Below are 27,752 nucleotides of genomic sequence, written 5' to 3'. Positions count from 1 at the left end.
AGACACATTTAGAAGCATGTGTCCTAATGAAGACAGCCAGTCTCAGCATTTTCACATTTTAGCCAGAAATTTAACTTTTGTAAGCCACTTCCATCCAGTGCTACTGGGTAACACTAGGAGCGAGCAGCATTAGACAGTGGGATGGTAATTATGCCAGGACTTACTAATGTAAGCAGTGTGAAATGTACTTCTGGTACAAGGAACATTTTTGAAAGAAAAAAATGAAGAATCTCCATGCAACTTTGTGTGGCATATATACATTTAGACAAGGAATACATATGTGCGATGATCTCAAACTGCAAACACTTAAAAAAACAGCAAAGCAAAATGATCAATCCTTTTACATCAAAACAAAAATAATGAATAAAAATATGCATGGGGCAAGCCCCCACCTGCACACCACAGCCCTGCTAATTGTACAGACCAATTCAGAGACTGCACAATAGCAGGGAAAGGGCAAATTCCTAGACCCTGCTGTAATGCAATGTTGCACATACACCAATCTGGCAGCCTGGAAAAAAAATTAAAACATTTGTTCTCTGTACACATAAACACAAATGAAGGAAAAAAAAAGCACGCGATCATCAACTTACAAGATATGAATTCTTCTTCTGAGAAGAAAATAATGCTAGAGCTCCAGGAATACTCATAACCTGTAAAACAAGGAGTTGACAGTTACTTTAATGACAAGAATACAAAGTGCAGCTCTACTAGTTACTGCAGAAATGACACAGCTACACATCCTGCCTGCCTCTAACCCTCGCAGTCAGCAGTTCCAGCCATATGTATGTGTTAGCACAATGGGATCCTTAGTCATTATGATAAAATAATTTACACTGTTGTATAGTGACTGGTTCTCAAGTTTAGCACCAATAGTTATCCGGTAACATTCACTGGATGTTTTAGAAATATGAAAGTCATGTAGTTACCAGAATGATAGGACAAACACCAGCTAAATCTTACACTCAAAATGGATGGATTGGCTGCTGAAGATGCCCTTTGCAAAGCAACAATGAAAGCTTGACTACATTGAGCTCCTCCCCTTATCCATCTACCCTTGATCCCATCTAGCTTCTTGAGTAAGCCAAACACTGGACAAGAGAAAAAGTACAACAGATAGGAATAATATTCAGTCAGTAATATGTTGTAATTTAGCACTCCATTATCCAGTCATAGGTTTCTGGTGTCCCTCCAGAGTGGACAATTTCGAGGGGAATAGGTGGGAGGGTCATTTCTAGTCTACAGATAGAGACCGACTAAAATCTATCGTTCTGGTAAGTACTTAAGTTGGTCTTGTCTGCACACTAGAAACAGATGTACAGCATCCCCAGCACAACTTGGGAGGAGTTATGATAAGACTTTTGAGAATGAATGCCAGAAAGAAGGCTCTGGACCAAGACAAAATGCTCAGACTATAAAACTTAGCAAAGATATGTAATGCTACACAAATTTCATCTAGAGGTAGATTTCTGAGTAAAGCTACTAAGGTAGCCTGAGCTAGACAGAATGTGTTTGGAAGATAGTGTCATAGTGCTAGTCAAGCAGCAAAATTTAATGCAGTCAGAAAGCAATTCAAAAAGGGAAAGTTTGTCTACCTTTCTGACCTTTCATTGCTTTTTGAAAAGGACACAAAAACTGGTCATCTTTTTGAATTCACTGATTCTTTGTGGATAAAATATTAACTTATGATGCATGCCCAAGCAATGCAATCTATATTATCCTTTGTTTGGCATAATTTGTAAAGAAAACTGTCAATGGGATGGATTTATTTAGGTCAAATGGTGTTGCAACCTTGGGCATAAAGGAGGGATTTGTTCCAAGTGTAACCCTGTCCATGTGAAACACAATATATATTAAGCTGGATGAAAGGGCTGGAAACTCTGAAAGAAATTCATCTTGAAAAATTAAGCCACTAAAAATAGTGCTCAGGATAAGAACTTGAGTTCAGCAGAATCAGCAAATTCAAATGAGGGTCCCATGGAGGAGTGAAAAAAATTCAAAAGGGGCCTAAAAAGTGTAAGACCCCCCCTTAGGGAGGCTTTACAATGCTTGAGAAAATAAGGAAAGTGTTGGGAAACCTTGGTGAAAAGATGAGACTGCAGCCAAATGGACTTGGATGGAAGAGTAACCAGATCATGAGAAACAGTTCTGTCAAAAAGGTTAGGATTTTAAACTGGATCTGAAATGGTTCCGGTTCCAGTTCCTTAGCTGCTTGCCCACAGGGAAAACTCTGAGCATTTGTTTCTGTAAAAGCTTCTGGAAACTAGCTTCCGAGTAGCTCTGAAAAGCTGTATTACTTATGTTGTTCTTTCAGCTTTTCCCAGTTAGGGGTCACCACAGCAGAACTCCAGTCCGCTAATAATTGGCAGTAGATTTTTATGGTGCTGAGATGCCAGCTCGATGCCCAACCTTCAATGAAGGCATGCCCATTCACGCATGTATTTCGAAGGCCACTCTACATCAGGGAGGACATGCGGGCTCCACACAGAAGGCGCTCAGGCCGAGAATTTAACGGGAGAATTTCTTGCTGTGAGGCGGCAAAGCAACCGCTACACCACCGCGGCTAGAAGCTGTATTACCTATTTAGAGATTTGGTGTTTAGGTGAAGCTGGCTGAACAAGTGTAACAGCAGGAGAGGGTGCTGTGGAAGAGGTTTCTTTAGATGAAGTCAAAGCAGAGAGATGCAATTCTGACAGGGCCAGAATAGGGCCACAAAAATCAGTTTGGCTTTGCCAATCTATAATTTCTGCAAAAAGATTTGATGTATCATACAACTGCCATGTAGCCAGAATGAATGGACACCTGCCCCACTAGGAAGACCACTCATCTGAAAGACCTTTATGTGCAACTGAGCCTGTGATGCTATCCACTTCCCTTAGACAGTCCTGTTCAAGAATGGCCCTTTGACCCTAGAAAAGATGCATCCATTCTTAGCAGGGCTGTTGGACGAGCTTGAATAAAAGGCCATCCTTCAGTGCAGTTTTCTGTGTGTCCACCAAGACAGGTGTTGCAAATACAATGTTGAAAGCTTTATCATTTTTGTCACCGATTCTGTTGACTACTACTGCACTTTTAGCATCCATTGAAGAATTCTCATGCAGAATCTGGCATGTACAACAGCTTGCATGGTGGCTGCCATGAGGGCAAGTACCCTAAGAACTGTGGATGCATCAGGTTTCGGGTTTTGGCACAGATTTGTTACACCTTGAACTACTGTTGGTACTCTGATCAGAGGTAAGACAGCCAAGTTGTCAACAGCGTCCAACTGACAGCCAATGAAAGTGTAATTGTGTAAGTAAACTTGCCATAACTAGTAGATCACTACTGCTGTATCCTGAGCCATTAGGTTTCATCCTCTATCAACTAGCCAACTTTTCAAAGCTTAAAGGCACCCTCCATACAATTCTGACAGGAGCTCAGGTGGAGCTCCATATAAAAAGACAGTTACAACGCCAAACAATTCACAACTTTCTAGCTCCAAGAAGGGAGGCAAGGGCCTTGAAATTAAATGCTAAAAAAAAAAAAAACATAAGATTAACCATGGCTACTGTCACAGTGATCTACAAGAACATCTGCAGTTATGAAAAGCTTAATTTTTCATGCTCAACATTAGATCACTGTTGCAGTAGCCTAATCTATTTAGGCAGATTACCACAGCTTAGAAACCAAAGTGGGAGGAGGAAAAAAATTAAGTATCCAGGAGCCCCTGGATAATGGACCTAGCAAAGCCTGCTACAGTCCTGGAAAAGGAATCCAATTTGTAGTGCTTTGTAAAGCTACGTATGAAGGACTAAGCTGTCTCTAGAATACTTATAGTCCACCCTTTTCCAGGAAGCCAAAGGCCTGATAGAATGAGCCTTGACCCTGCCTGGTATTGGCCTGTCAGGAGTATAGCAGAAAGAATTAGCATGACACAGCTACCTGGAAACTATCTACTTTGAAAATTATTAGCCTTTTCTCTTCATTCACATGGAGACAAACAGCTGATCAGCTTTCCTGAAAGGCTGAGTTTTGTCTGCATAGTAATGTAGTTTCCTGTTGACATCCACAGTATGAAGTATTTCTTCTATATTGTTTTGGTGTTCTGGGGAAAAAAAACAAGGAGATGAATAGAATGGCTGAAGGTAAACTCTGAAACCACTTTAGGCATAACATAGGGATGAGTTCTCAAAGAAAAAAATATTCTTGTGGAACATGAGGTAGGGCTGATGTACCATGAGCGCTTATAATTCAAATACATTCCTAGCAGAAGTAGTCAGAGCAATAAGCATAACAGTCTTATGTTAAGAAGCTCCAATCAGCCTGAGGAGCTCGTTCAGAGTAAGCTTTACAAGCACAAAATTAAGAACCCAAGGAAAAGCAACTATTTTACAAGGGGACAGATGTGTAAAACCCCTTTCAAAATGATTGACTTGAAGATGGGTAGAAAAGAGGATTAAGGGTAGACTAGAAGAAATGGCCAACAAATGAATCTTGACAGAGGGGAAAATAGCCAGAGAACAGCAAATAAAATAATAAAAAAAAAACGGAGGCAGCAAGGCCTTAAGAGAATCCTGGTTCTTAAGCAGTCACCAACTAGACAAATCTGTTGTGTGTGTGTTTTTTTAGTAGCAGTTTTTTTTAATCTCCTTTAGTCTCTTCTGCACATCCTAAGAAAAAGGTGCCTAAAGGGTATCAAAATTCTATTATCCAGGCAGTGAGTTGCAGAGATTTCAGGAGAGGGTATCAAACAACCCCTGTTATGTGAGCAAATCCAGTCTGCTGGGAAGTGTGTGGTAATTGCCCTTGACCAGAATGAAAAGGGGAGAAATAGAAGTTATGTTCTTACCATAACGTTCCATGTTAGTTGTCTTCTTCTCGCCTTCTTCTTGCTGGATGGGTTCGGAGCCGACCTCGGCCCGACTGCCACTCTAAAAGCTCGAGAGTTGGTTCCACCGGCTCGAGGCTCCCCTTATATCCCACAATGCTAGGCGAGAGTTACCTCAGATCTCATTTGTAAGCTAACCCCAGCTTATAATAGTAACAGTATAACTGTAAACAGAGTCCACCTCTAACAACAGGAAGAAAGAAGGGTGACCTACATCCTGAACCAGGAAATATGCACAACAGCATATGTCTAAGAAAGAGGTGGTAGAAAGAGAGGTCACAATCACAACTCCTCTAGGTCTGTCCAGGCCAGGGGGAAGGAGGGTGGGACGCAAGAAGAAGGCGAGAAGAAGACAACTAACATGGAACGTTATGGTAAGAACATAACTTCTATATGTTAAGTTGTCTATCTCGCCTTCATTCTTGCTGGATGGGACCGCGTCCCTAGCACCTTGTCCCGGGTGGCCTAACGGAACAGACTCCTGAGAACAGTGGAACCAAAGTTAGCTCTATGCCTAGAAGCTAAATCCAACTTATAATGAGAAATGAAAGTGTGAGGAGTAGCCCAAGTAGCCGCTGCACAAATGGTGTCGATAGGCAGCCTGTCTTGGAAGGCTAAAGAAGTAGCCAAAGCTCTGGTGGAATGGGCCTTAGGTTTATTAGGCAGCTTTTGGTGTCTAATTTCATATACAAGGGAAATCAAAGATGTTAGCCATCTGGATAATGATACCTTTGAAATTGAAAGTCCCTTTCTGCTTTCCGCATAGGAGACAAACGGCTGATCAGATTTTCTGAATTGTTTTGTTCTATCCAAGTAGTACCTCAATTGACGATGAACATCCAGGCAGTGTAATTTTTGTTCAGACCTATTGGAGTATTCTGGAAAAAAGACAGGGAGGTCAATGCTTTGATTTAGATTTGACGTCGAAACCACCTTAGGCAAAAAGGACGGGTTAGTTCGTAAGGATACTCTGTCCTTATGAAACAAAAGATAAGGAGGACGACAGCTGAGTGCTTGAAGCTCCGAAACTCTTCTAGCTGATGTAATAGCTACCAGAAAAAGAGTCTTCCATGATAGCAATTTTAAAGAACAGGAGACTGCAGGTTCGAAAGGGGGAAGAATCAAAGAAGCAAGAACTAAATTTAGGTCCCAAGGAGAAGGAGGATTTCTTATAGGAGGTTTGAGAAGAAAAACTCCTTTCAAAAAGGCTTTGCAAAGCTTATGGGACATTAAGGCAGATTCAGAAATACCCACATGAAAGTTAGAAATAGCTGCCAATTGAACTTTAAGTGTAGAGGGAGATGAACCTGCATGGAAGAGTTCAGCTAGAAAATCAAGGACTAATTGATGGAAGCAGTGAAAGGATCTATGTCCTTTCCTTGAGCCCAATATGTGAAGCGTTTCCACTTACTCAAATAAATCTTCCGAGTGGAAGATTTATGGGAAGCTATCAAAATATCTCTAACAGAGTGAGATAAATGAGGAAGCCTGGCTAAGGTTGGAACTGGAGAAACCAAGCAGTGAGGTTCAGAGAGGGGAGGGAGCGATGAAACTGACCCGACTGATGGATCAAAAGATCTGGAACTAGGTCCAGGTTCCACGGTCGCTCCAAAAGAAATCGATGTAGAAAGGGGAACCACACTTGTCGAGGCCAGTAAGGAGCAATGAGGATCAATGAGGCCTTCTGAGCGATAGCTTTCTGTATCACTTGAGAGATTAGTGGGAAGGGAGGAAATGCATACAGAAGTCCCCGGGGCCAAACTTGGACTAGAGCGTCTCTGCTGGGCTGGCCTGGTAAAGGAATAGAGTGAAATATTCTCTGCACTTGCTGTTTTGGGGAGTAGCAAAAAGATCGCAGCAAGGCTGACCCCACTTGAGAAAAATTTCTCTCACTACAGAGTCTTTCAGAGACCACTCGTGAGGCATGAGGATAGCTCTGCTCAACTTGTCTGCAATTTGATTGGACTTCCCGGATGTGCGTTGCTATCAGAAACCGCTGAGAAGAAATCGCCCATTGCCACAGTCTGAGTGCTTCTCGACACAGGGGGTATGACCTGGTTCCGCCTTGTTTGTTGATGTACCACACTACAGACATATTGTCTGTTTGGATTGCAATCGTTCCCAAGGGAAGAGAGTCTTGAAGGGCTTGCAACGCTAAAAGCACTGCTCTCATCTCCAGAACATTTATGTGCAAGTGGCATTCGTTTGGTTGCCATGTGCCCTGGACCGTCCTGCCCTGATAATGCCCCCCCCACCCGATCAGGGAGGCATCCGTTGTCAGAGTAGCAACCGGAGGGGGTGGAACAAAGGGTCTTCCCAACAAGAGCTGAGGGGAAGACATCCACCACATGAGATGATTTTTGCACGCTTGCGTGATCATAATGGTGTGAGACATTGGAAGTTGCTGGTATGACCATTGAGTAAAGAGCATCCATTGAAGGATCCGCATGTGGAATCTGGCTAATGGAAGCAGAGGAATGGCCGCTGCCATAATTCCCAACACTTTCAGAACTAACCTGGCTTTGATTCTGTTGTTGTTGAAAAGGAGTGATACCAGTTTGTGAATGTCTGTTATTCTCTGATGTGTTAGTCTCGCAGACATGTTTACTGTATCTAGATTTGCGCCTATGTAGGTAATAGTATGAGAAGGCGACAAAACAGACTTTTCGCAATTTATTGAAATACCCAGCTTTTGACAAATGCGAAAAGTGTAATCCCTGGCCATTAGAAGGATATGCTTGGTGGGAGCTGTGAGGAGCCAGTCGTCCAAATATGGAAACACCTGGAATCCTTGTCGTCTCAGGTGAGAAGCTACCACTGCCATGCATTTGGTAAACACCCAGGGGGCAGTGGTGAGACCAAAGGGCAGGGCCCTGAACTGAAAATGACTGGTTCCCAGCCTGAAGCGGAGGAATCTTCTGGAGCGTCTGTTCATTTTTATGTGATAGTACGCATCCTGAAGGTCTATAGAGCACATCCAGTTTCCTTTGCCCAAAAGGGGAAGGATGGATTGCAGCGTGACCATCCGAAATCTTGTTTTCTTGACTGATCTGCTCAAGATACTGAGATCCAAAATTGGTCTCCAGTCCCCTGTTTTCTTTGGAACTAAAAGAACCTTGAGTAGATTCCGGATCCTTGCTGGTCTGCTGGAACTGGCTGAATTGCTCTTTTTGTAAGCAGTTTTGAAATCTCCAAAACCGCTAGATCCCTTTGAGCGGGTGGAACATCTGGAAGGGATTTTTTTGACTGATTTGGAATGCGAAGAAAGGGGATAGAATAGCCTTCGGAAATGATGGACTGTACCCATTTGTCTTGAGTCAGGGATAGCCAGGCTTCTGGGTACAGTGACAATCTTCCCCCGACTGCCTCCGAAGATGGGCAGTCGGGCAACACCTCAGGGATGCTGAAAGGGCTTGTCAGGGAAGGCTTCCCGATCGCCCTGGTTCTGCGGACCCCCCCTGCCCCTAGGGCGACATCTACCATTGTTATTCCCGCCTCTACCTCTGGCGGTGAAATGACTCTGTGCGTCAGGCGAAGTCCCTTGAGATTGTTTACGGAACCACATCTTTCCACCTTTCTGGCCTTTGGGGTAAGGCCTAGAAGGAGTAGAAAAATGGACTCCGACGGCAGAAAGGGTCTTGCCATCAGTTTCGCACCTAGTCAAGGTTTCTTTCACTTGAGGACCAAAGAGGGATGATCCATTAAATGGGGAGTTAGTGAAAGACGTCTTGAAGGGGTCCGCAAAATTGCATAGCCGCATCCAGGCATGCCTACGTAAGGCCACACCTGTCCCTGCGGCTCTGCTCGCTCCATCAGCCGCGTAAGAAAGAAGGCGCATGGAGGAGTTGGTTATGGAGTTAAGGGTAGCCAGCTGCGTGTTCATCTTATCTTGGAAACCTGCAGCTGTAGGGTCCTTTAACATTTCACTCGCTTCCTTGATCAAGTCCCTTTGAAGACGAGTAAAATGGCACAGGTAGTTCAGCTTAACGCATGGTAAATGTCGCTGACGAGAACATCCGCTTCCGTACCTGTCCATGGACCTAGATTCCTTGTTAGGTGGATGGACAGGTACTGAAGGATCAGCTAGCTCCTTCTTAGTGGCAGCAGCTACCACCATAGCATCCACAGAAACTCCTTTTGTTAAGAACTGTTTGTCTGCTGGTGCCGTTATGAACTTGGAGGGTCTCCTGGGAGTGGGGTCCACTGAATCAGGAGCCGCCCATGCCTTCTTAGCAACCACCTGCATGAGGGGTCAAAGGGGGACACCCAGGAGGTGGAAGGACGAGCCAACGCCTCAAGATACACAGATTCGTCCTCTGAAGGGTTGAGGGCTGGCCAATTTGCTCTCTGTTTCAGGATCTCTAGAATGTCTGCAAATGAGACATCTTCAGAAGGGGAACGGGGGGAACCCTCAGAATCATCCAAATCTGTGTCTGACGTGATGGACTCAGGTGAGTCAATGTGTTTCCTCTTACACTTCCTCTTCCGAGGGGGCTCTTCTGCCAAATCAGGAGAGGCCTCGGAAGAGGATGAAATCCCCACAGGGGGTTCCTGAGGAGCTGGCTCTCTGCGGTCCGGGATGAGGGAGTGAGTCGACTTAACCTGAGGCACTGTAGAGGGAGGGGCGGATGGAACCGACTGTGGAGTAGAGCCAGGCTCTAACACACTCCGCATGACCTCGAATGCACCCCTGTCAGGCAGAGCCAGAGGTCCCCGCTCTGAGAAGCTAAGAACCCCCCTCGGCACCGACAGTGATGGCTCCGAGGCCGATGTCGGAGCCGAACTCACCAGCGCCGAAGCACCGAGAGGGAGAGGGTCGGACAAGGGTCCGATGCCACTCACCCCCTCGGAGCCGACGAGGGAAGTCCGGCGCCGAGATTCTTCCAAGGAAGAAATCGGAGCCGACGACGGAGCCGAAGACAATTGTATCGGCTCCGACGCTATCACAGTCTCGGTTCCGACGCGACCCGGCTCCGAGCTCAAGAGAGTCGAAGGAGGAATATAATGATGGACCGGGGCAGGCATCGACTGATGAGTCGGGCTCTGAAGCATCTGGGCCAGTGCCTCGGACTTAAGAAGTCGACTCACTACCCTCTGAAGGTCATGATCCGACAGCCTCGATGACCTAGAGGAGTGAGATCTTTGGCTCCGTTCAGACAGCAGGGGAGATCCTGGAGCCGAATGAACGGAGCCAAGAGATGGTGACCTGGACCTCTTCCTAGTTGTCGGCTCCGAAGGTCTGGTCGGAGCCGACACAGGAACTTCTAATACCTCGGCTCCGGCCGGAGCCGAGGGAGCCACAGAAACTGTGGACTGAGACTTATCGGCTCCAGCCGGAGCCGATGAAGGCAGAGGTTGAGAAACCTTAGGTCTCGGCTCAGTTGTCGGAGCCGAAGACCTAGATGCCTTAGAGGGCTTCCCTGTAGAAACAGAAAGGGAATCCTCTGGCTTGAGTAAGCCTCTTAAGATCAATTTATTTTTTCTTTCCTGCAGGACCCTGGGGCTGAAGCCATGGCACACAGCACAGGAGTCCTGCAGGTGCAAAGGTCCCAGACAGTAGACACAAGAAGTGTGAGCGTCTGTCAGAGACATTTTCTGACAGCACGCATCACACTTCTTGAATCCGGAGACCTTTGCTTCCTTAGACATTTTTAAAAGGTGTAATCAAACACACACACAAACACACTAATTACACCCTGTCAAGTTTAAATTATAATAAAAACCACTAACTAGGATTTTAAAATAAGAAATAATACACACACTCCACTAGGGAAAGAGAAAAGGCCTGTAGGCCCAAGGGAAGAACCTAAAGTTCTTGAGGGAAAAAAACGGGAATTTTTTAGAAGGGGATAAAAATTTCTCTAAACTAAGGGAAATAAGTAAAATTATTAAAATTAAAGGGGTTTTAATAGACTAAATTACACAAGAAAAAGTCACTTACCAAGAACCGGTAGAAAACCAACCTCGATAGCTGTAGCGGCAAACGAGATCTGAGGTAACTCTCGCCTAGCATTGTGGGATATAAGGGGAGCCTCGAGCCGGTGGAACCAACTCTCGAGCTTTTAGAGTGGCCGAGTCGGAGCCGAGGTCGGCTCCGAACCCATCCAGCAAGAATGAAGGCGAGATAGACAACTTAACATCTAATGTTGCCTGGACCAAAAGAGGTCACCACCACAATTTCTGGACAGTCTTTCTGGATCTTTAGAAGAACCCTGGATATCAAAGGAAAGGATGCAAAAGCAAAGGAATATCCCTCTCCACAGAAATGAGGTGGCATAGGACTTCCAGGCCTGTTTGTAAAAATTCCTGGAACAAAATTATTTAGTAGTCTGCTCTGTGAGAAGGCAAACTGATGTATCCGAGGTGTTTCCCCACAGTTGATCTCTTCTTGAAAGATCCAAGGATGAAGTTTTTGATGAAGGTCTATCCTGGTCCTGCTTGGCTTGTCTGAGGTGTGCAGCTACCATTCAGGTTATTACAACAAGTCTGCAAAGGGGAAAATATCTGGCTCCCCTTTTATTTAAGTACCACGTCACTTGCAGAGGTCCATGAGACCAGAGGGGACTTGGGGCTTTCAAAGCATTTATAACTGCCATAATTTCATTTGTGTGCTTTTGCCGGTTATGTTTGTTAAACAAATCTTGCACACCACTGTAAACAGCTCCCACACCAGATCTTAAGTGTCTGTTGTGACAGTCTGATGAGGAGGTGGGAGAATTGGAGAACTGGATGCTGAGTGAACTGGTCCATCCCCCACAGAACCTCCCTACTTACAAACCCCAAAGTAGGAATCTGAAAAGATAAAGGGTCTACATGCTCAGTCCAGACTGACCTGAAACATCACATGAAGTCTGGCAAGAGGAATTATAAGAGTCACTGATGTCATATACCTCAGAAATTTGAGAAACTCCCAGGCAGACATCAGATTTTAATAGGAAGAACTTTGAACCATTTCTAGTTAGTCTAGGGGAAGAAAACCTTTTCCCAGGAAAACAATTCTGTGAGAAGGGATGAAAAATGGTTTGGGTACATTCACTTGAAAACCAAGACAGAGTAGACAATTTTGAATACTTTGAGGACCTTTGACAAATGGAAAACGAGCATGTAAAGACAATTGTCCAAATATGGAAAAAATGAATGCCTTGAACTCTGCAAAAAGAAATTGCTGGAGCCAGACACTTAGAGCAGTAAACACTCCAAAGGATAAAACAGAAAACAACTGTTAATGTATGCCAGATAAAGAAAATCTTAAAGATAACATCTGAAATGTTTGCAATGGCAATGTGATGTTAGGTTTCTTTTCAATCTAACTTTACCATGAAAACTAATGAAGAGACAAAAGGTGACATGGTCTGAAGGGAAGACATTTTCAACTATGGGAGGAGCCTGAAAAGGGTAATACTTGGAATTCTGAGTTTTTTGGATGATCCTTTATTTTGAGAGTTTTCCCTTTCATTTTGGAGCCTACATGATATTGCTTCTTAAAATGCTGTTTGGTGCCACATTGCTGCTTGAAATGCTTTTTGAAAAAGGGAGCAAGATGGAAGGAAAACATTTATTTGCCTTGAAAACAGAAGGTTGAAAAATCTGGGTCACCCCTTGAATCAACTTTCCCTACTCCTCAAACCTCTTAATCACTTCAGTTGCAGAAGGACCAAACAGAACTTCCTTGTCCAGGGGAGAATTTAAAACTTCAGTTTTTGCACCTTCAGAAAACTCTTGTGAAAGCAACCATGCTAATCTGATCATGACTGACCCAGAAGCAGTAACTCTGAAGACATTATCAGCATCATCATTAGAATACTTTGAGGCATGTTTAATTACATGAAAAACAGATACAAAAGATGTGTTATAAAGAAATTTTTCGCTTTAGAACAATAACAGTTAACCTTCTCATGTCAAGACTGAAGAAAAAAATTTAACATGATGCTGGCAGTTCAAGATTCTGAATGTTAAAGTGGCAGTTGAATAAACTTTATATGTCAAAACCTTTCCATCCTTGTCCAAGAGAATGGGATTAACTTTAGCAATTTGTCTACCAGAAACTCACAAACACAATACCAACTTGGCTGGAATTCAGCAATAAAGGCAACCGCAATCCGTTCTTGAAACTGTTTAATATATCCAACTCAATAAAAGCACGACAGCAGGTTTAGTTACACACGAAACTGTAATGGATGAATCAACAATCTTCACATAAGTAAGACCCTCCGATGTTAAGCGCTTTCATTTGCAAAATGCAAACTTCATCAGAACACTTTCAGTGCTACTCACAATTTAATTTAAACATATTTTGGCGCCAACCTGACTCAAAAGCTTAAAGGTACACTGCATGATGTTAGCAACCAAATAAATGAATGAACGTACTGAGGTGTTAGTCCAACCCTATGTATGTAACTATGTACAAGGACTATGTATATCCTAATATAAAAGTTAAAACATATATAATGGATATGTTACACATTATACAAAAATATTAAAATGTTTAAAAACTACTAATACTATGCAATAGTTATGAATGCTATGTTGACTACTACTACTGTATGCTACTTGATTGTATGACAAGGAATGTCTGACTTACGAACATAAACACTCTCTAACTATAAATGATAATCACTAGAAGTTAACGATAAAAAGTTAATAATGACTACCTATAAATATAACCAAAGATTGGTGGATATGTACAATTACCACTAACTACCTCATGAAAGGTAACAAGCTGAGCAAGCCAAAAACTACTCCCCACACTGTAGAAGCATGGAAAAGTGCTAGATGAAACCAAACAGCATCAAGAAAATAATAAATGCAGTACTGCAAAAGGTAATAGGTAATAATCCAAACAGAATATAATCCAAACAGAATTTATTGAAGCGCTTTTCGTCTGCTACTAGTGGCAAACTTCTTCAGAATAAAAAACAAGTTCAATCAAAACCATTTTATACAAGTCACATGGTTAATTAATGACCTAATTAAATGCTCCTTAAGTTTTAAAAAGCCGTACTAAAAAAATACCAAAAAGTAAGAATTCAATTATAAAAGTTCAAACATAAAAATGTGACCATAAAAAATATATAAGAATACAACAGTAAATAATACACCATAGTAAAAATATCATAACAAAAAAATCATAATAAAAAATATCATAATAAAATAAGATATTCTTCAATAAAAGAATCAATACGTCTGTATCCAATGTACACCTGATTCATAGAAATTACTTCATAATGTCCTGATTCGTATAATATTTTATGAATGGCCGCTTTATAGTCATGTTTAGAAAATATGACCACACCTCCCCCTTTGTCCGGTTTTCTATGAATCAGGTGTACATTGGATACAGACGTATTGATTCTTTTATTGAAGAATATCTATTAGATAATATAATCACTAAGGAGGTCTATGACTTTATTAGCATTCAATTACCAACATTGGCCCAAATAGTGGGCATTCCAAAGGTTCATAAATCCCTTACTGATCCACCCTTTAGACCAATAATATCAGGGTCTAAATCTAAAACTTTTAACATAGGACGTACTATAGACAGTTGGGTCAAACATATTTATAACAACATTCTGCACCTCGTCATTGACTCTTGGGATTTTCTGGGGAAATTAACTCCGACGATATGCAAACCAGAGTATATATTTGTGACTATTGATGTCTGTGAATTGTTTTCATGCATTCCCAAAGAAGAAGGCTTAGATTTTTTCTGCAACAGTTTGAGGAATTATTCTAACCTAAGCTGGGATAAAATTGTATTAATACTAGATATGATGTCACTGGTATTAGATCATAATTACATATTCTTTGAGGGCGAAGTATTTAGACAAAATACTGGTGTGGCAATGGGTGCATCATGTGCACCCATTTTTGCAAATTTAGTCATGTTAGATTGGGAGTCCAAGTATGTGTTTAATAGTAGTTATAAAGACTATATAAGTTTTTATGTAAGATATTTGGATGACATTTTTGTTCTGTGGAATGGTGACAGGAATGATATTGTTAAATTTATGGAGTATATCAACAATACCACAGAATTTTTAAAATTCACATATAATGTTAATGATAGTGGTATATCATACCTGGACACGTTCATCTACAAAACTGCAGAAGGTTATGCATCCAAAGTTCATAGAAAGACTACATTTTCAAATGATTATGTATTTTTCACCAGTAACCATCCTAGACACATCTTTAAAAATATAGTAAAGGGTCAATGCATTAGGGGAGCTAGGATGTCATCTGAGAAAGAAGAGATGGAGAAAGAAATGAAATATATTTTTCAATTATTCATTAACAGGGGTTATCCGAAGGTATTATTGGATGACACTATTAATTATGTTAGTTCGCAGTGGGACATCAAATATATTCCTCCACTGGGTAAATATGAAAGTCTAAATAAAACACACACAGCTAATAAATTCAAAGGGGGCAGAGTTTGCGTGCTAACATATTCACCTTTTGTTCATTACATCAAGGAAATAGTGACCAGATTTTGGGACATCTTAACTGCTACAGACGATTGTAGAGATAAGTTGGGTTCATATCCCATTGTAGTATATAGGACAGCTCCAAATATTAAAAAACTTTTGGAGAGAGTAGGCAATTATGAATACAAAGTTAATGACAGACCTACATATACCAAGAAGTGTGGGCACTGCAAACAGTGTAGATATATTAACACCTCAGCCCATATCATTTTGGAAGATGTTAATCATACCAAAATTAAGAGCATAGGAGGTTTCTGTTATACCAAACAAGTGGTGTATTTAGCCAAATGTAATTTATGCCCCGCCTTCTACATTGGAAAGACGGAGAGGCAATTGAAGAAACGTATCTATGAACACTACTATAAAATCAAAAATAAAGATTTAAAGAATGCTTTATATAGACACATCAAGGATACTAGTGAACAACATGTATTCACATTTACTATTATTGATCAGGAATTTATTAACCCCTTAGGGGGCGATTGGAAAAACAAATTATCATGTAGGGAGAGTAAGTGGCAGATGTTGGTAGATGCCACTAGAACCCCGGGATTAAATGATTTTATTAGCATAAAACCGTTTCTCAAATTGTGAATAAGCCACATATACCTTTCATGAGGTAGTTAGTGGTAATTGTACATATCCACCAATCTTTGGTTATATTTATAGGTAGTCATTATTAACTTTTTATCGTTAACTTCTAGTGATTATCATTTATAGTTAGAGAGTGTTTATGTTCGTAAGTCAGACATTCCTTGTCATACAATCAAGTAGCATACAGTAGTAGTAGTCAACATAGCATTCATAACTATTGCATAGTATTAGTAGTTTTTAAACATTTTAATATTTTTGTATAATGTGTAACATATCCATTATATATGTTTTAACTTTTATATTAGGATATACATAGTCCTTGTACATAGAGTTACATACATAGGGTTGGACTAACACCTCAGTACGTTCATTCATTTATTTGGTTGCTAACATCATGCAGTGTACCTTTAAGCTTTTGAGTCAGGTTGGCGCCAAAATACGTTTAAATTAAATTGTGAGTAGCACTGAAAGTGTTCTGATGAAGTTTGCATTTTGCAAATGAAAGCGCTTAACATCGGAGGGTCTTACTTATGTGAAGATTGTTGATTCATCCATTACAGTTTCGTGTGTAACTAAACCTGCTGTCGTGCTTTTATTGAGTTGGATATATTAAACAGTTTCAAGAACGGATTGCGGTTGCCTTTATTGCTGAATTCCAGCCAAGTTGGTATTGTGTTTGTCAGTTATTGCACTTGCTTTTTTTGAATTTGTCTACCAGAAGCAGTTTTGGATATGGAAACTGCAGAGTCTGTTTCAGAGTTAGAAAACAAGCATTTGTGAATCAGACATGGCACATTTAAAACTGGACCTGAGGTCTACACGTTTATAATTATGATGATTGGTTCTTAGATAATTGTTATTACATATGCCTCATTTTTTTAATTGTTTGCTAGATCTGAAGAAGCAACTGAGAGTTACAAAAGCGCTCATCTCAATTTTTATGCACATTTTATTTATAGCAGACTTCTGTGCTGAGTTGTTTTGACTTATTTCATCATGGTCAGCTTTTTGCTCCAGTTTTTGGTTTACCTTTACTTTCATTTTAGTTTCAGAAAAAAGAAAATTCTTCTAAATCTGAAGCAATACCTTCCCTCAGGATCAGAATCCTCAGTTATCAGCTATTTGGCACAAATGATCTTATTAGGAGAGTAACATCATTTGAAGATGTCCATAGCTGTGTGCACGTGTTCACATTAAAAAGTTAATAGGTTATGGGGAGGGGGTGTTCGTTTTTTTTGTTTGAATGTTTTAAGAAAAAAAGTCTTGTAAAATGTGACAGGTTCCACTGTCGATAAAAAAAAAAAAAAAAAAAAAGATTAACCTGACAGACATCAAACATTAATGGGTGTATATCACAAAAGCTGGGATTAGACATTTAAAAAAGCTGTCATACAGAATAGGTGGGAATAATGACATCTTATACTGCTGACACTTTCTATATTACCTTGGAATGTCAATGGTATCACAGGTAGAGACAAAAAGGAAAGATTATTATATTAAGAAATGTAGAGTGCAAATTGCAATACTTTAGGAGACAGATTTGGAAAGAACGGAGCATGTAAATTAGATAAAGGGTTTCAGGATGGATATTCTGCAGAATATCAGAGACAAAGGAAAAGTGGAGTACTTAACATTAATTGCAAGAGCAGCTCGATAAGCAACAGAAGAAAAAACAATGGCATATTAGTCGTAAGAGGTTACTGACAAGGAATGAGTATTACATTGATATGTACTTATATTCCACCTAAAACTGCTATTTTGGAGCTTTTTTTTTTTTGAAAAATAAAGTATCAGCTTTCAGCAGGGAATATTACTTATAGGTGGGGACTGGAATTTGATTTGCAACAATGAGGATTTACCTGGGGGCCTAGAAGGGAAATGTAACAAAAGAAGGTAGATTTCTGAAAACATTTATGAAAGCATTTCATATGAAAGATGTGAATTCAGTACCAGGAGCTATGACAGAATTTACATATTCCCTAAGGTACAATAACTGGGCTAGACTTGATTGAAATTATACTTCACAGTAACATGCCCATTTAATTGAGAACTTTAATACACATTCAATAACTATTTCAGATCATGCACCAACAATTACTAAGATAAAAAGGCAAGGTAATTGGGTAAAGATGAGACGCTGTCTTTTCCACCTACCTGTTAAAAAGAGGAATTTAAAGAATGGGTAGCAGAAATTATCTAGGAGTGATTAGGGAAGACAAAGTATTCCAGAAGTTATAGCACATGTGTGGGATAAAAATCAAAGTAGACTTTAAAAATATGGTAGAAATAAGAGAGAGATCTGGTTAAGAAGTTATAAGAAATACTTAGATGGGTTGACAAAGGTTAAAATATTTCAAAATAAGATGAATCTCACAGAACAAGAGGTGGTGCAATTGCAGAGTACTAAAGATAAAGATAAAATAAGGGAGCACCTAGATAATATGCATGTTTAGAAAGCTATTAAGCAACTGTTTTTTGATAACTCTAGAGCACAAAAACTTGTCACAATGACTTGTTCAACAAAGTATAAAGGGATGGTGGCAAATGTAGGGAGCCTAGAACAAGAAAAATAACCCAAGATCCTACTGAAGTATTAGAGATATTTCAGAGATTTTATGAAAACTTGTACAAAGCAGAGAAGTGGGGAAATCAAGGAAAGGCACAAATGGAAATATTTATGGAAGACTTAAATATGCCAGAGATAGAGGTAGGTGAGGCTCAACAACTAACAATTAAGATAGGAGGAAAGGAGATCAAAATGGTGATGCATAACCAATCTACAGAAAAGTCTCCAGGAATAGATGGTATTCCAGTGAAATCTGGATGTTAGAAGGGAAGAAAGTGAAAAAGATATTTTTTTGTTTAACAGTATTTTAAAAGGAAGAAAGGCACCAGCATCCTGGAAAAAAAGCTGTGTGGCTGTGATACCTAAAGGTGGTAAAGACCATTCTAATCCAGTTTCATATATGCCCATTTCATTATAAAGTGTGTATGTCTATATTGACTAAATTGGGGAGGCAACCATTTGACATTAACAGAAAAATGATGATCTAGAGGGAAGCAGAGTGTAAAGAAAATACCACTGGTGTTGGTGGGTCTTGGTGCAGAGAAAGAATTCAACAGATTAAGCTGGGATGTTATGAGTAGAGCAATGAAAGTATTTGCATTGCCTGATATAAGAGAGGAACCAAGCATGGGTGTCCTCTTACCCCTTTATTTGCTTTACATTTAGAGCCATTGGCGAGGAAAATAAGAGACAACAAGATTCAGTGATGTACTTAATACTGTAATCAAGAAAAGTTGGCTTTATCTGCAGACAACATTTTGTACGGGATAAGACCAGAAAACATCTCAGTGTTGAGGAACATCTTGCAACAGTTTCAATCTTTTCGGAATACAAAATTAAAGATGATAAAATAAAGGCGGCAACTGTAAACTATGTACCCACACATGAACTGGTCCAGCAATACCCATATTTATGGGGACACAATAAAATGAAGCATTTAGGAGTATGGATTAGAAAGGGTTCTGTTATGGCAGCTAAGGATATAGGGGAAGACACTAAAAATGTAGTACAAAAACTGAGAAATTGGAAGCAAGTTCTTGTTTATGTGGTGAACATGTTTTTAGTCCCTTTAGTTTTATATACAGGTCAGGGATGTTTTCATAAACTAGAGGAAAAGTTGTAGGCAACAATTAGAGTTAAAAGAACTTTTATGGGAGGGGGAAGAGAGCAAGGATAAAAAGGGATTAGTTGATCCCAAAAACAAAACAAGGCGATTACCTGATTTGAAAGGATATTTTAGAGAAACAAGAAAGTAATAACTCAGTGGAAAGGGATGATGAAACAGTGAGGAAAAAAGAAAGATACAAGAAAAAAGTGGAATTTTGGATGAAGCTCCTTGAGTAAGACAACAGCTGCCATACAGAGTATAATACCCATAAAGTAGCGGAAAGTATTCCAAGAACTAAACCAAGTCAAAAGGAGGAAAAAGTGCTAATAAAACCATAAAACAAAAGAACAAGCACTCTGATAGCCATAACCCCAAAACCACATTTATTGGGTAAGCACCGAAATCTAAAACATTTCACTAACGTTGACCACAACCAGTATGTTTTCGTCTGTAATCTCATCAGATAATGCATCATAATCTACTAATCATTCTTGGCAATTAGTGTAATTAGAAGTAATTAGCTGTAATTCTGCATGAAAACAATTTATCTTGCACATATTTGATTGCCTCAGTTAAAACCATTAAATAAAATCATGTTCAATAAATTTACATCAAATACAAAATACACAATTCTAATACTTAATAAATCTTAGATGAGAATAAATATATCCCCAATAAATAATAGTTAATAACATTAGTGATTGTTACACCACATTATTGTATGCACTTCTATTAAAATGTTAAAAATATAAAACCTAGGGTGTTTACACCAATAACAATCATTGATAGATGTTTCAAGTAAAAAAATACATAGATATTTCATATGTCAAATGCTTTAAAACTAATAAATGCTTTGATATATTAAAGCTTAGCAGCTCTTAATTTCAAGACGCGGGCCAGAGAGACCATCTCGTTCATACCTGGCCACCTATTTGCTTCATGAAAAAGTTGCCAAAATACTTCCCTATTTTCTAGTCTGGTCTCGCAAGGTCCCCCTCTCTTGTCCACCTGTACTACCTCTAAAACAAAGAAAACAAAGTTGGCTTTTTTGCATCCTTAAGTGTGCTTATATAGTGCATTCTTAATAATGTTTTTCCTTATTTCAAGTGTGTGTTCATAGATTCTTCTTTTAATGCATCTTTCGGTTTTACAGACATAACATCCTTCATTGCATATTGCAATGTACACTAAACCTTTAGATTCACAGTTAGAATACACCTTTGCTGTAATGAGCTTATTTCTGCTACGGATGTATAACTCAGAAGTGTTAGCTATATACGGACATTGTGGACAGGAACGACATTTGTATGCCACTTTTCTGTTCACCCTACTACTACCATTGCCTTCTAAAATGTTCTTAATACACTTCCATTTTCCAAATACAAATTTTAAGGGTTTCTCAAAGGCAAGGAACAAGTCCGAAAGTACACTAAATCTGTCACACTCCTTAATTAAATATTTTATTATACTGGTATCACCACTATAATCCAATACAAAAGTGTTATCAAAACGTTCTTTTGAGTCATTGTTCAAAACATAGTTCCCTTCCATTAAGTCATCCTTGCCTAAAAGTGGTGCAAATCCATCTTTACCATGTTCCAGTACTTCTTCAAACATTTCTTTTAATAATGTTTCAGGATATCTCCTTCCTAGAAACATGACTCTTAGCAATTCACTTTCTTCCAGAAAATCAATGTCCTCCGAGGTCATCCTGCTACCCCTCACATATTGTCTTTTCACAATACCCTTTTTTTGAAAATATGGGTGTGCACTCATAGTGCAGAAAGGAAATACAATACGTGTCTTTTCTGTGTACTTTAGATGTAAATTTATTGTTCAAATTATCCACTGATGTACTAACATCTAAGTAATCGATATGTCCAGAACCTTTTTTTTTTTTAAGTGAATTTTAAAAATTCTGTACTGTTGGATATATATTCAAAAAAGTCTCAAAATTTGTCTTTACCCTCATCCCAGAAAAGACAAATATAGTCTAAAAATCGCTTGTAAAGTCACCAACCTTTATATTTGGAATTAAAAACAAATTTTTCCCACCAAGAGAGCACAAGGTTAGCAAAAGTAGGAGCACACATGACACTCATTGCTACACCTTTTAGTTGCCTAAAAAATTATCCTTCAAAATAAATACAGTTAAAGACAATTTCCATCAACACCAGAATTACATACATCTCTTTCTCACTGAACTCTTTAGTACTTCTCAATATATCTTCCAAAAATTCAAGTCCTTCTTTATGTGGTATGACAGTGAAACAATCTATAACCTCAATAGTGATAAAAAGCATATTATTCTTAATTAAATCTTTTTTTATGCTTCTAAGGAAGTCCCATGAATCTTTCATTACATTTAAAGCAGTGGTGGAAACCTTAAGTTTCACATCCAGATATTTAGCTATAAAAGCTGTTACAGACTGGGAGGCAGACACGATAGGTTTCGGTGGTGGGTTAAGGTCATTATATACCTTTGGAATTCCAAATGTAATAGGTAATCAACGTTCACCGTTATATAGGAACCTAAAGGTGTATGCGTCAATGCTTCCCTTCCAGTACTAAATTGTTTAAAACTACATATACCATTTTATAACCAATGTTTATTTCGTTCAGAGAGACCTTAGAAAATTTAGTCGAATTAAGTAAATGTTCCATTTTACTTTCATAAATGGCGGAATCCATTAAAACTGTTCCACCACCCTTTTCATTACTCTCACAAAACTATTGTTACCGAGAGTGTCCAAAAGCAACCTTTCATCCACTGTTAAATGTGACCATATCCCATTGGTAGGAACTTTTTTCTCTTAATTTGTTTTCCAACATATTTTCTAAATTCTTTAGCTGAGGATGTAATGGAGGGTTCCACACACACTTTAAATTCCCCTCCACGTTTTGTACATACTTTATTAATAACTCCAGATTATTTTTCCTAATGAACATCCTTAAGTCAATCAATAAATTACTAAGGTCACATTTCCTCTTGGGGACAAATTTAAATCCCTTTGCAAATAACTCAAAGAATTTTTTAGTAACTTCTAAACTGCTGCAATTAAATAGTGTAACCTTGATAGGTCAATCTGGGCCCTATATTTTCCATCTGCTCACACACTTCTCCACTGCTGAAGGAATTGTCAACTTCAAATATACTATCACTTAAAAAACGCTGTGCTGTTTGTTGTTCCACCCCCTCCCATTTGTCCTGATAGTGATCTACAGAGGCTTTGTTTCTCAGTCTCTCTGATCTTCAGAGGGGGATACTCTAAAGGGTCACTCATGTCCCCTGGTCCTTCTATCCCTTCCCTATAAGAGTCTTCAGTGTTCAAATCAGGTCATGTCCCCTGGTCCTTCTATCCCTTCCCTATAAGAGTCTTCAGTGTTCAAATCAGGTCTGTAACCACCCTCCATTCTCCTATTTAGTGGCCTGCTCCTGTCAAATCTGTTGAACACCCTCTCCCCCATAGGGTACCCTGTGTATTTTTTTTGGTTTAGGGAATATGCATCCAACATCCCTCTCCATCTTTCTTTTCTTCCTATTAATAATGTGTTTCATTTTCTCATCTACTTGCATCCTCAAGTCAAAATATTTATTTTTTACCCCCCCCACAGTGAACATTAAATCATTAATAATGCAAAGGTTAACACTGCTAATTCTGTCATAGTGTTTGCATAACTCTCTTTGTTTGATAATTGCCCTAAGTATATCAAAGCCACATTTGTAGAAAATATCACGTAATTCAAGATGAAATTCCGAACCTTCCTCTACATTGTTCGGAAATCTAAACACCCTTAAACCTTTAGGTACAACTTTTAAACTAATACATTCTTTTAGGTATGCATTGTTAGCATTCAGTGTTTTAAATTTGTACAATAAATCATGCAGTTTGTTCAAGTTGTTGGAATAAGTGCCCGCTCCTCTATTACCATCATCGGCTATATTTTTTATCAAAATTAACTATTATTAAGCCATACATTTAAATCAAGTTCATTATGTCCGTGGTTAGTGTTCAGAGAACAGGAATCACATTGTGCTCTTATCGTTACCTCTAGTTCGTTTCTCCAAACCACAATTAGTAGATGCCATTTCTGCCATTCATAGCACCTCCGGATATGTTCTGCTATTAAAACTGGCAGCATTAACATTTGGAACCTCGCCATCTACAAGTTGTTGACTTACTCCATTAATATCCATAGTGCAAATCGGGTTGGTGTCTCCAATCTCACGGTGTAAACTCAGTTGGCCACTTCCACCATTAATCTCCTTCAAATAAAACACCTCCTCTTTGCATGTTAAAGAAACATTGTAGGCAGGTCTTAACAATGAAGAACAAATAAGTTTCAGTACCTCCAACAAGTCACTCAATTGTCCAATCAGGTGCTCTAAAGATTTCTCTCCATTTCTGACTGAAATAGCCTTAGGGGTTACAATAAGCCCGTCCATCCTCCAAACTGCACAAAACCAAGTCAAAAAGGAGGAAAAAGTGCTAATAAAATGTCAGAAGAAAAAATTCAAACGAGTCGCATCTGCCTCAGGTGATTAATTTTCCTTTATTAGCAGCTAACCAGATTACACAGCATGTTGGCCAAGATGTCCGGTCTGGACTGATCTGATCAACTTGTTTACTGACATCAGCTTTTATACTGCAAGCAAAACAACTTTTTGTTACATTTTTGACCGTTGACAGTTGGCTATGAAAAACATGTTTATCACAAATTACTTCAAACCCACAGCTAGTACAGAATGTTCAAGAAGTACAAAATGTTCAATTCAACAACAGTAGCTCAAATTTTCCAGGAGACACAGCCTGCCCTAGTAAATTAACTCTTACTCGGCCGTGCGTCCTTAATCCCAGGCTTCACTAAGCTATAACCAAATCTCTATTCTGAAATGCAGAAAACCGATATCATTCAGGTTCATAAGCAATGCTGCATTTTGTTCACAGATGAGGCCCATCTTTGATAGGCATATCCCAACAAATAACATGATCACTTTGCAAGAACAGGAAAAAGACAAATAACAGTATGTTTTCAAAACTTTTTCTCTTTAACATTTCCCCTCTGAAAACACTTTGGTCTTTTATTTCAGCAATATATGGTAAAAAAATAAGTTTTTCTTTGCATACATTACTTCATTGGCAAGACTTTAAACTTCAAAAACATTTGCAGAGAGTCACATTTCAATGTATTCACTTTCACCAGTCTGTTGCAATTGCTGGTACATAGTCTTCGTAACAGCAGTATCAACCAGTCTTTGTAGAAGACCACTGATACAGGGCATACAACCACCACCACATACCACCACGATAGCCACAGCGACTCCAACGGACACCAGGAAACTGCTGATGAGATGACTCCATTTTCCACACCACGCTTGTAGAAAATCTGTAAAGGGATTATTTACCCCAGAGTTCTCTGCCAATTCTTCGGATAACATTTCCAAACCATTCAAAGCTCGAGTAATACTTCCATCAGGCGCAGTGTTGTTTGGAATATATGTACAACAGAAAGTCCCAAACATCTTGCAAACTCTTCCTTCTTTGGCCAGGAGCATATCCAACGCAATTCGATTCTGCCATGCCACCTGCGAAGTGGCCTCCAGTTGTTCAGCAATTCCTTCGAATGCATCTTTGGTATAGTTCACAAAACGCTGCTGGTTATAGTAAATGTAGTTGATCCAGTCCACATTCTTATTAGGTTGAATCCAGACAAAGATGGATGTAAAACCAGCTGCTATTTGGTTTATTGCTTTGTATTCATCAGGTACGCCTCTTGGTATGCCAATGCTATCGATGTAGACACAGTTATCGAAAGATTGCTTTGGTGCCTCTCTTTCTCCTACTCAACCACTTCGGCTTTATTTCAAGTTCTCTTACGAAATTGCTTGCTGGAACTGGGAAAATGTAGAATGGCAGAATTAACTTTTCAAGTGCACAAGTTCCCTTCCAGGGAATCGTAAGCCTTGAACTGAGTTTGTTGTCTCCACATAACCACCATACGTCTGCTAAACTATGAGTTTGGTTCTCCAGAAATGGATTCCCATTGCCATTCACAGTAACATTGCAATAGTTCTGTCCCATATTGCCATAATTTTTCCCTGTGCCATCTCTGGAAATGCACATATACGAACCTTGATAGGAAATCGCTGCAGGCGGTTTCTCAACTTTGCTTATGACCGGAAAACGCTGAGTTTCATCTTTGCATTTATCTTCAATTTTGTTGAAGAATAATTTCAACAGACAAGTTAGGTTACCTTCATCTTGCATCAATGGGACTGTTGCTAATTGCCGTTTACCTTCAGCACAAGAAATACAGTTCTCACGATGTGCTTCTCGGGTACTATATCTAACCCAAGATAACCATTCATTATGGTGTACGAATCCCGTTTTGAGTAACAATTGTTCTTTTGTGAAGGCAAAATCTGCTTTATTTGTAGCATTCTTAAGGCTTTGTACTTTAAGTTGGAGGGTTGCCAAAGGATCAGTTCTAGTTGGAAGAGACACTCAGATTCCATAAACTCCTGAATCACTTTCTTGTGGTGACACAATGGTTATAGTAACTACTCCAGTAGCTTGGAAATGCGCAATTTTTATTCTTTGTTGCCTGCTTTTATCTTTCTCTGGTATCACTGCACCACTTGTTTCCCATCCATTCACATCTGTTGACCACCAAACACTTGACCAGGACGTACAGTCTCTATTACACAAGTATTTTGCACGAGTCAAGAAATTATTATTGTTTCATTTAGAACAGTCCAAAATTCCTTCACAAAGTTTCACCTTAAACACAGTAGTAACACCTGTTTGCGCTTGCAGCACCACCATTCCTTTTTCTCTTGCAACTGTTCCTTCTCGTATGGACATATTTACTTTCGCCACCAAAATCATCATCATGTGACAGTTCAAGTACCAGTTGAACATGGCCATCCTCCCTAAGGACTACCTCGCACCGTTGGTTTCTTCACTGGGTTTGAGACTAACTAACCCCTGTTGGGCTAATCCCCCTTTGTAGCCAGACTTTGCGCACAGAGGTCCGGTGGAGTTTGACCAATATCAAATGGCAGAAGGAACAGCCTTGAGCTTTTTCTTACAGTGGGTGATATGAATCCACAAAGTCCTCTCAGCGATCTTTACAGCCATAGGTGTCGAGATAAGTACTTAGTATGGGCCTTCCCACCTGGGGGATGACCAATTTTTTCTTTTCACAATTCTGATCCACACCTAGTCCCCGGGTGCCACGCTTAACAAGGTTTCACTTCTGGAATCTGCAAAGGAGTCATTGATTACAAGAGATTTGACATTTAGCAGCTTCTTCATATAATCCGCTAGATCCTTACCCCCCTCACGTGCCACTGGCAACAATCCTTGCCACTGCGGGACGTAATATGGTCTCCCAAACAAAAGTTCAAATGGTGTAAGTTCTTTGTAGGAAGGTGAGATTCGCATGTACAGGAGTGCCAACGGAAGGCACGCAGTCCATGACCTATGTGTTTCTGCCATTAGTTTGTGGAGCTTACTCTTCAAGACACTGTTGTGTCTTTCCACCAGTCCAGCTGATTGGGGATGGTAAGCACAATGATTTTTGCGATCAATTTGAAACACTTGACCCAATTTCTGAACAATCTGGTAAACAAAATGAGACCCATTATCACTGTAAATGCGTCTTGGTAGGCCAAATCAGGGAATTATTTCTGTAGTCAAAAGTTTTGCTCCGGTTTGTGCATTCAAATGCTTCACTGGAAAAGCTTCTACCCATTTAGAAAAAGCATCAATAATGACCAAACAGAACCTTTTTCCCCTCTGAGGGTGTCAATCCAATAAAGTCCATACAGAGTGTGTGGAATGGATATGGAGGGGTAGGGAATGCCTGCTGAGACTTCTCAACTACCTCCTGAGCATGATACTTTGCACATAATAAACAAGATAAACAGAATTGCTTTGCAAAAGTTGAAAACCCTTTACACCAAAACACCTTAGACACTATTTGAATCATCGTCTGTACTCCTACATGAGCAGGTCCATGGCTAACCAATGCCGCATACCTAAAAAGGTTTGAGGGCAATACCATTTTGCCATCTGATGCCCTATACAACCCACTCTATTGAGTGATACCATATTTTACCCA

At 39.7% G+C, this 27,752-nt stretch overlaps 2 protein-coding genes across 2 annotated transcripts in view; both read right to left on the bottom strand.

Moving 5' to 3' along the window:
• The window catches only part of SETD7 (SET domain containing 7, histone lysine methyltransferase), a 1,173,783-nt gene that overhangs the window by 965,846 nt on the left and 180,185 nt on the right, over positions 1 to 27,752 (bottom strand). The window lies entirely within an intron of this gene.
• LOC122793510 overlaps positions 1 to 27,752 on the bottom strand; it is a 1,396,143-nt gene that overhangs the window by 1,280,857 nt on the left and 87,534 nt on the right. The window contains exon 2 of the mRNA XM_044061631.1: positions 594 to 653. Coding sequence (XP_043917566.1) covers positions 594 to 653 — 60 coding nt within the window. The remainder of the gene's footprint in view (positions 1 to 593; positions 654 to 27,752) is intronic.

Source organism: Protopterus annectens, chromosome 2.part0 (genome assembly GCF_019279795.1).
Source record: "Protopterus annectens isolate FY-2018-M chromosome 2.part0, PAN1.0, whole genome shotgun sequence".
In the NCBI taxonomy this organism is placed as follows: Eukaryota; Metazoa; Chordata; order Ceratodontiformes; family Protopteridae; genus Protopterus; species Protopterus annectens.
This window is presented reverse-complemented; position numbering and strand designations above follow the sequence as displayed.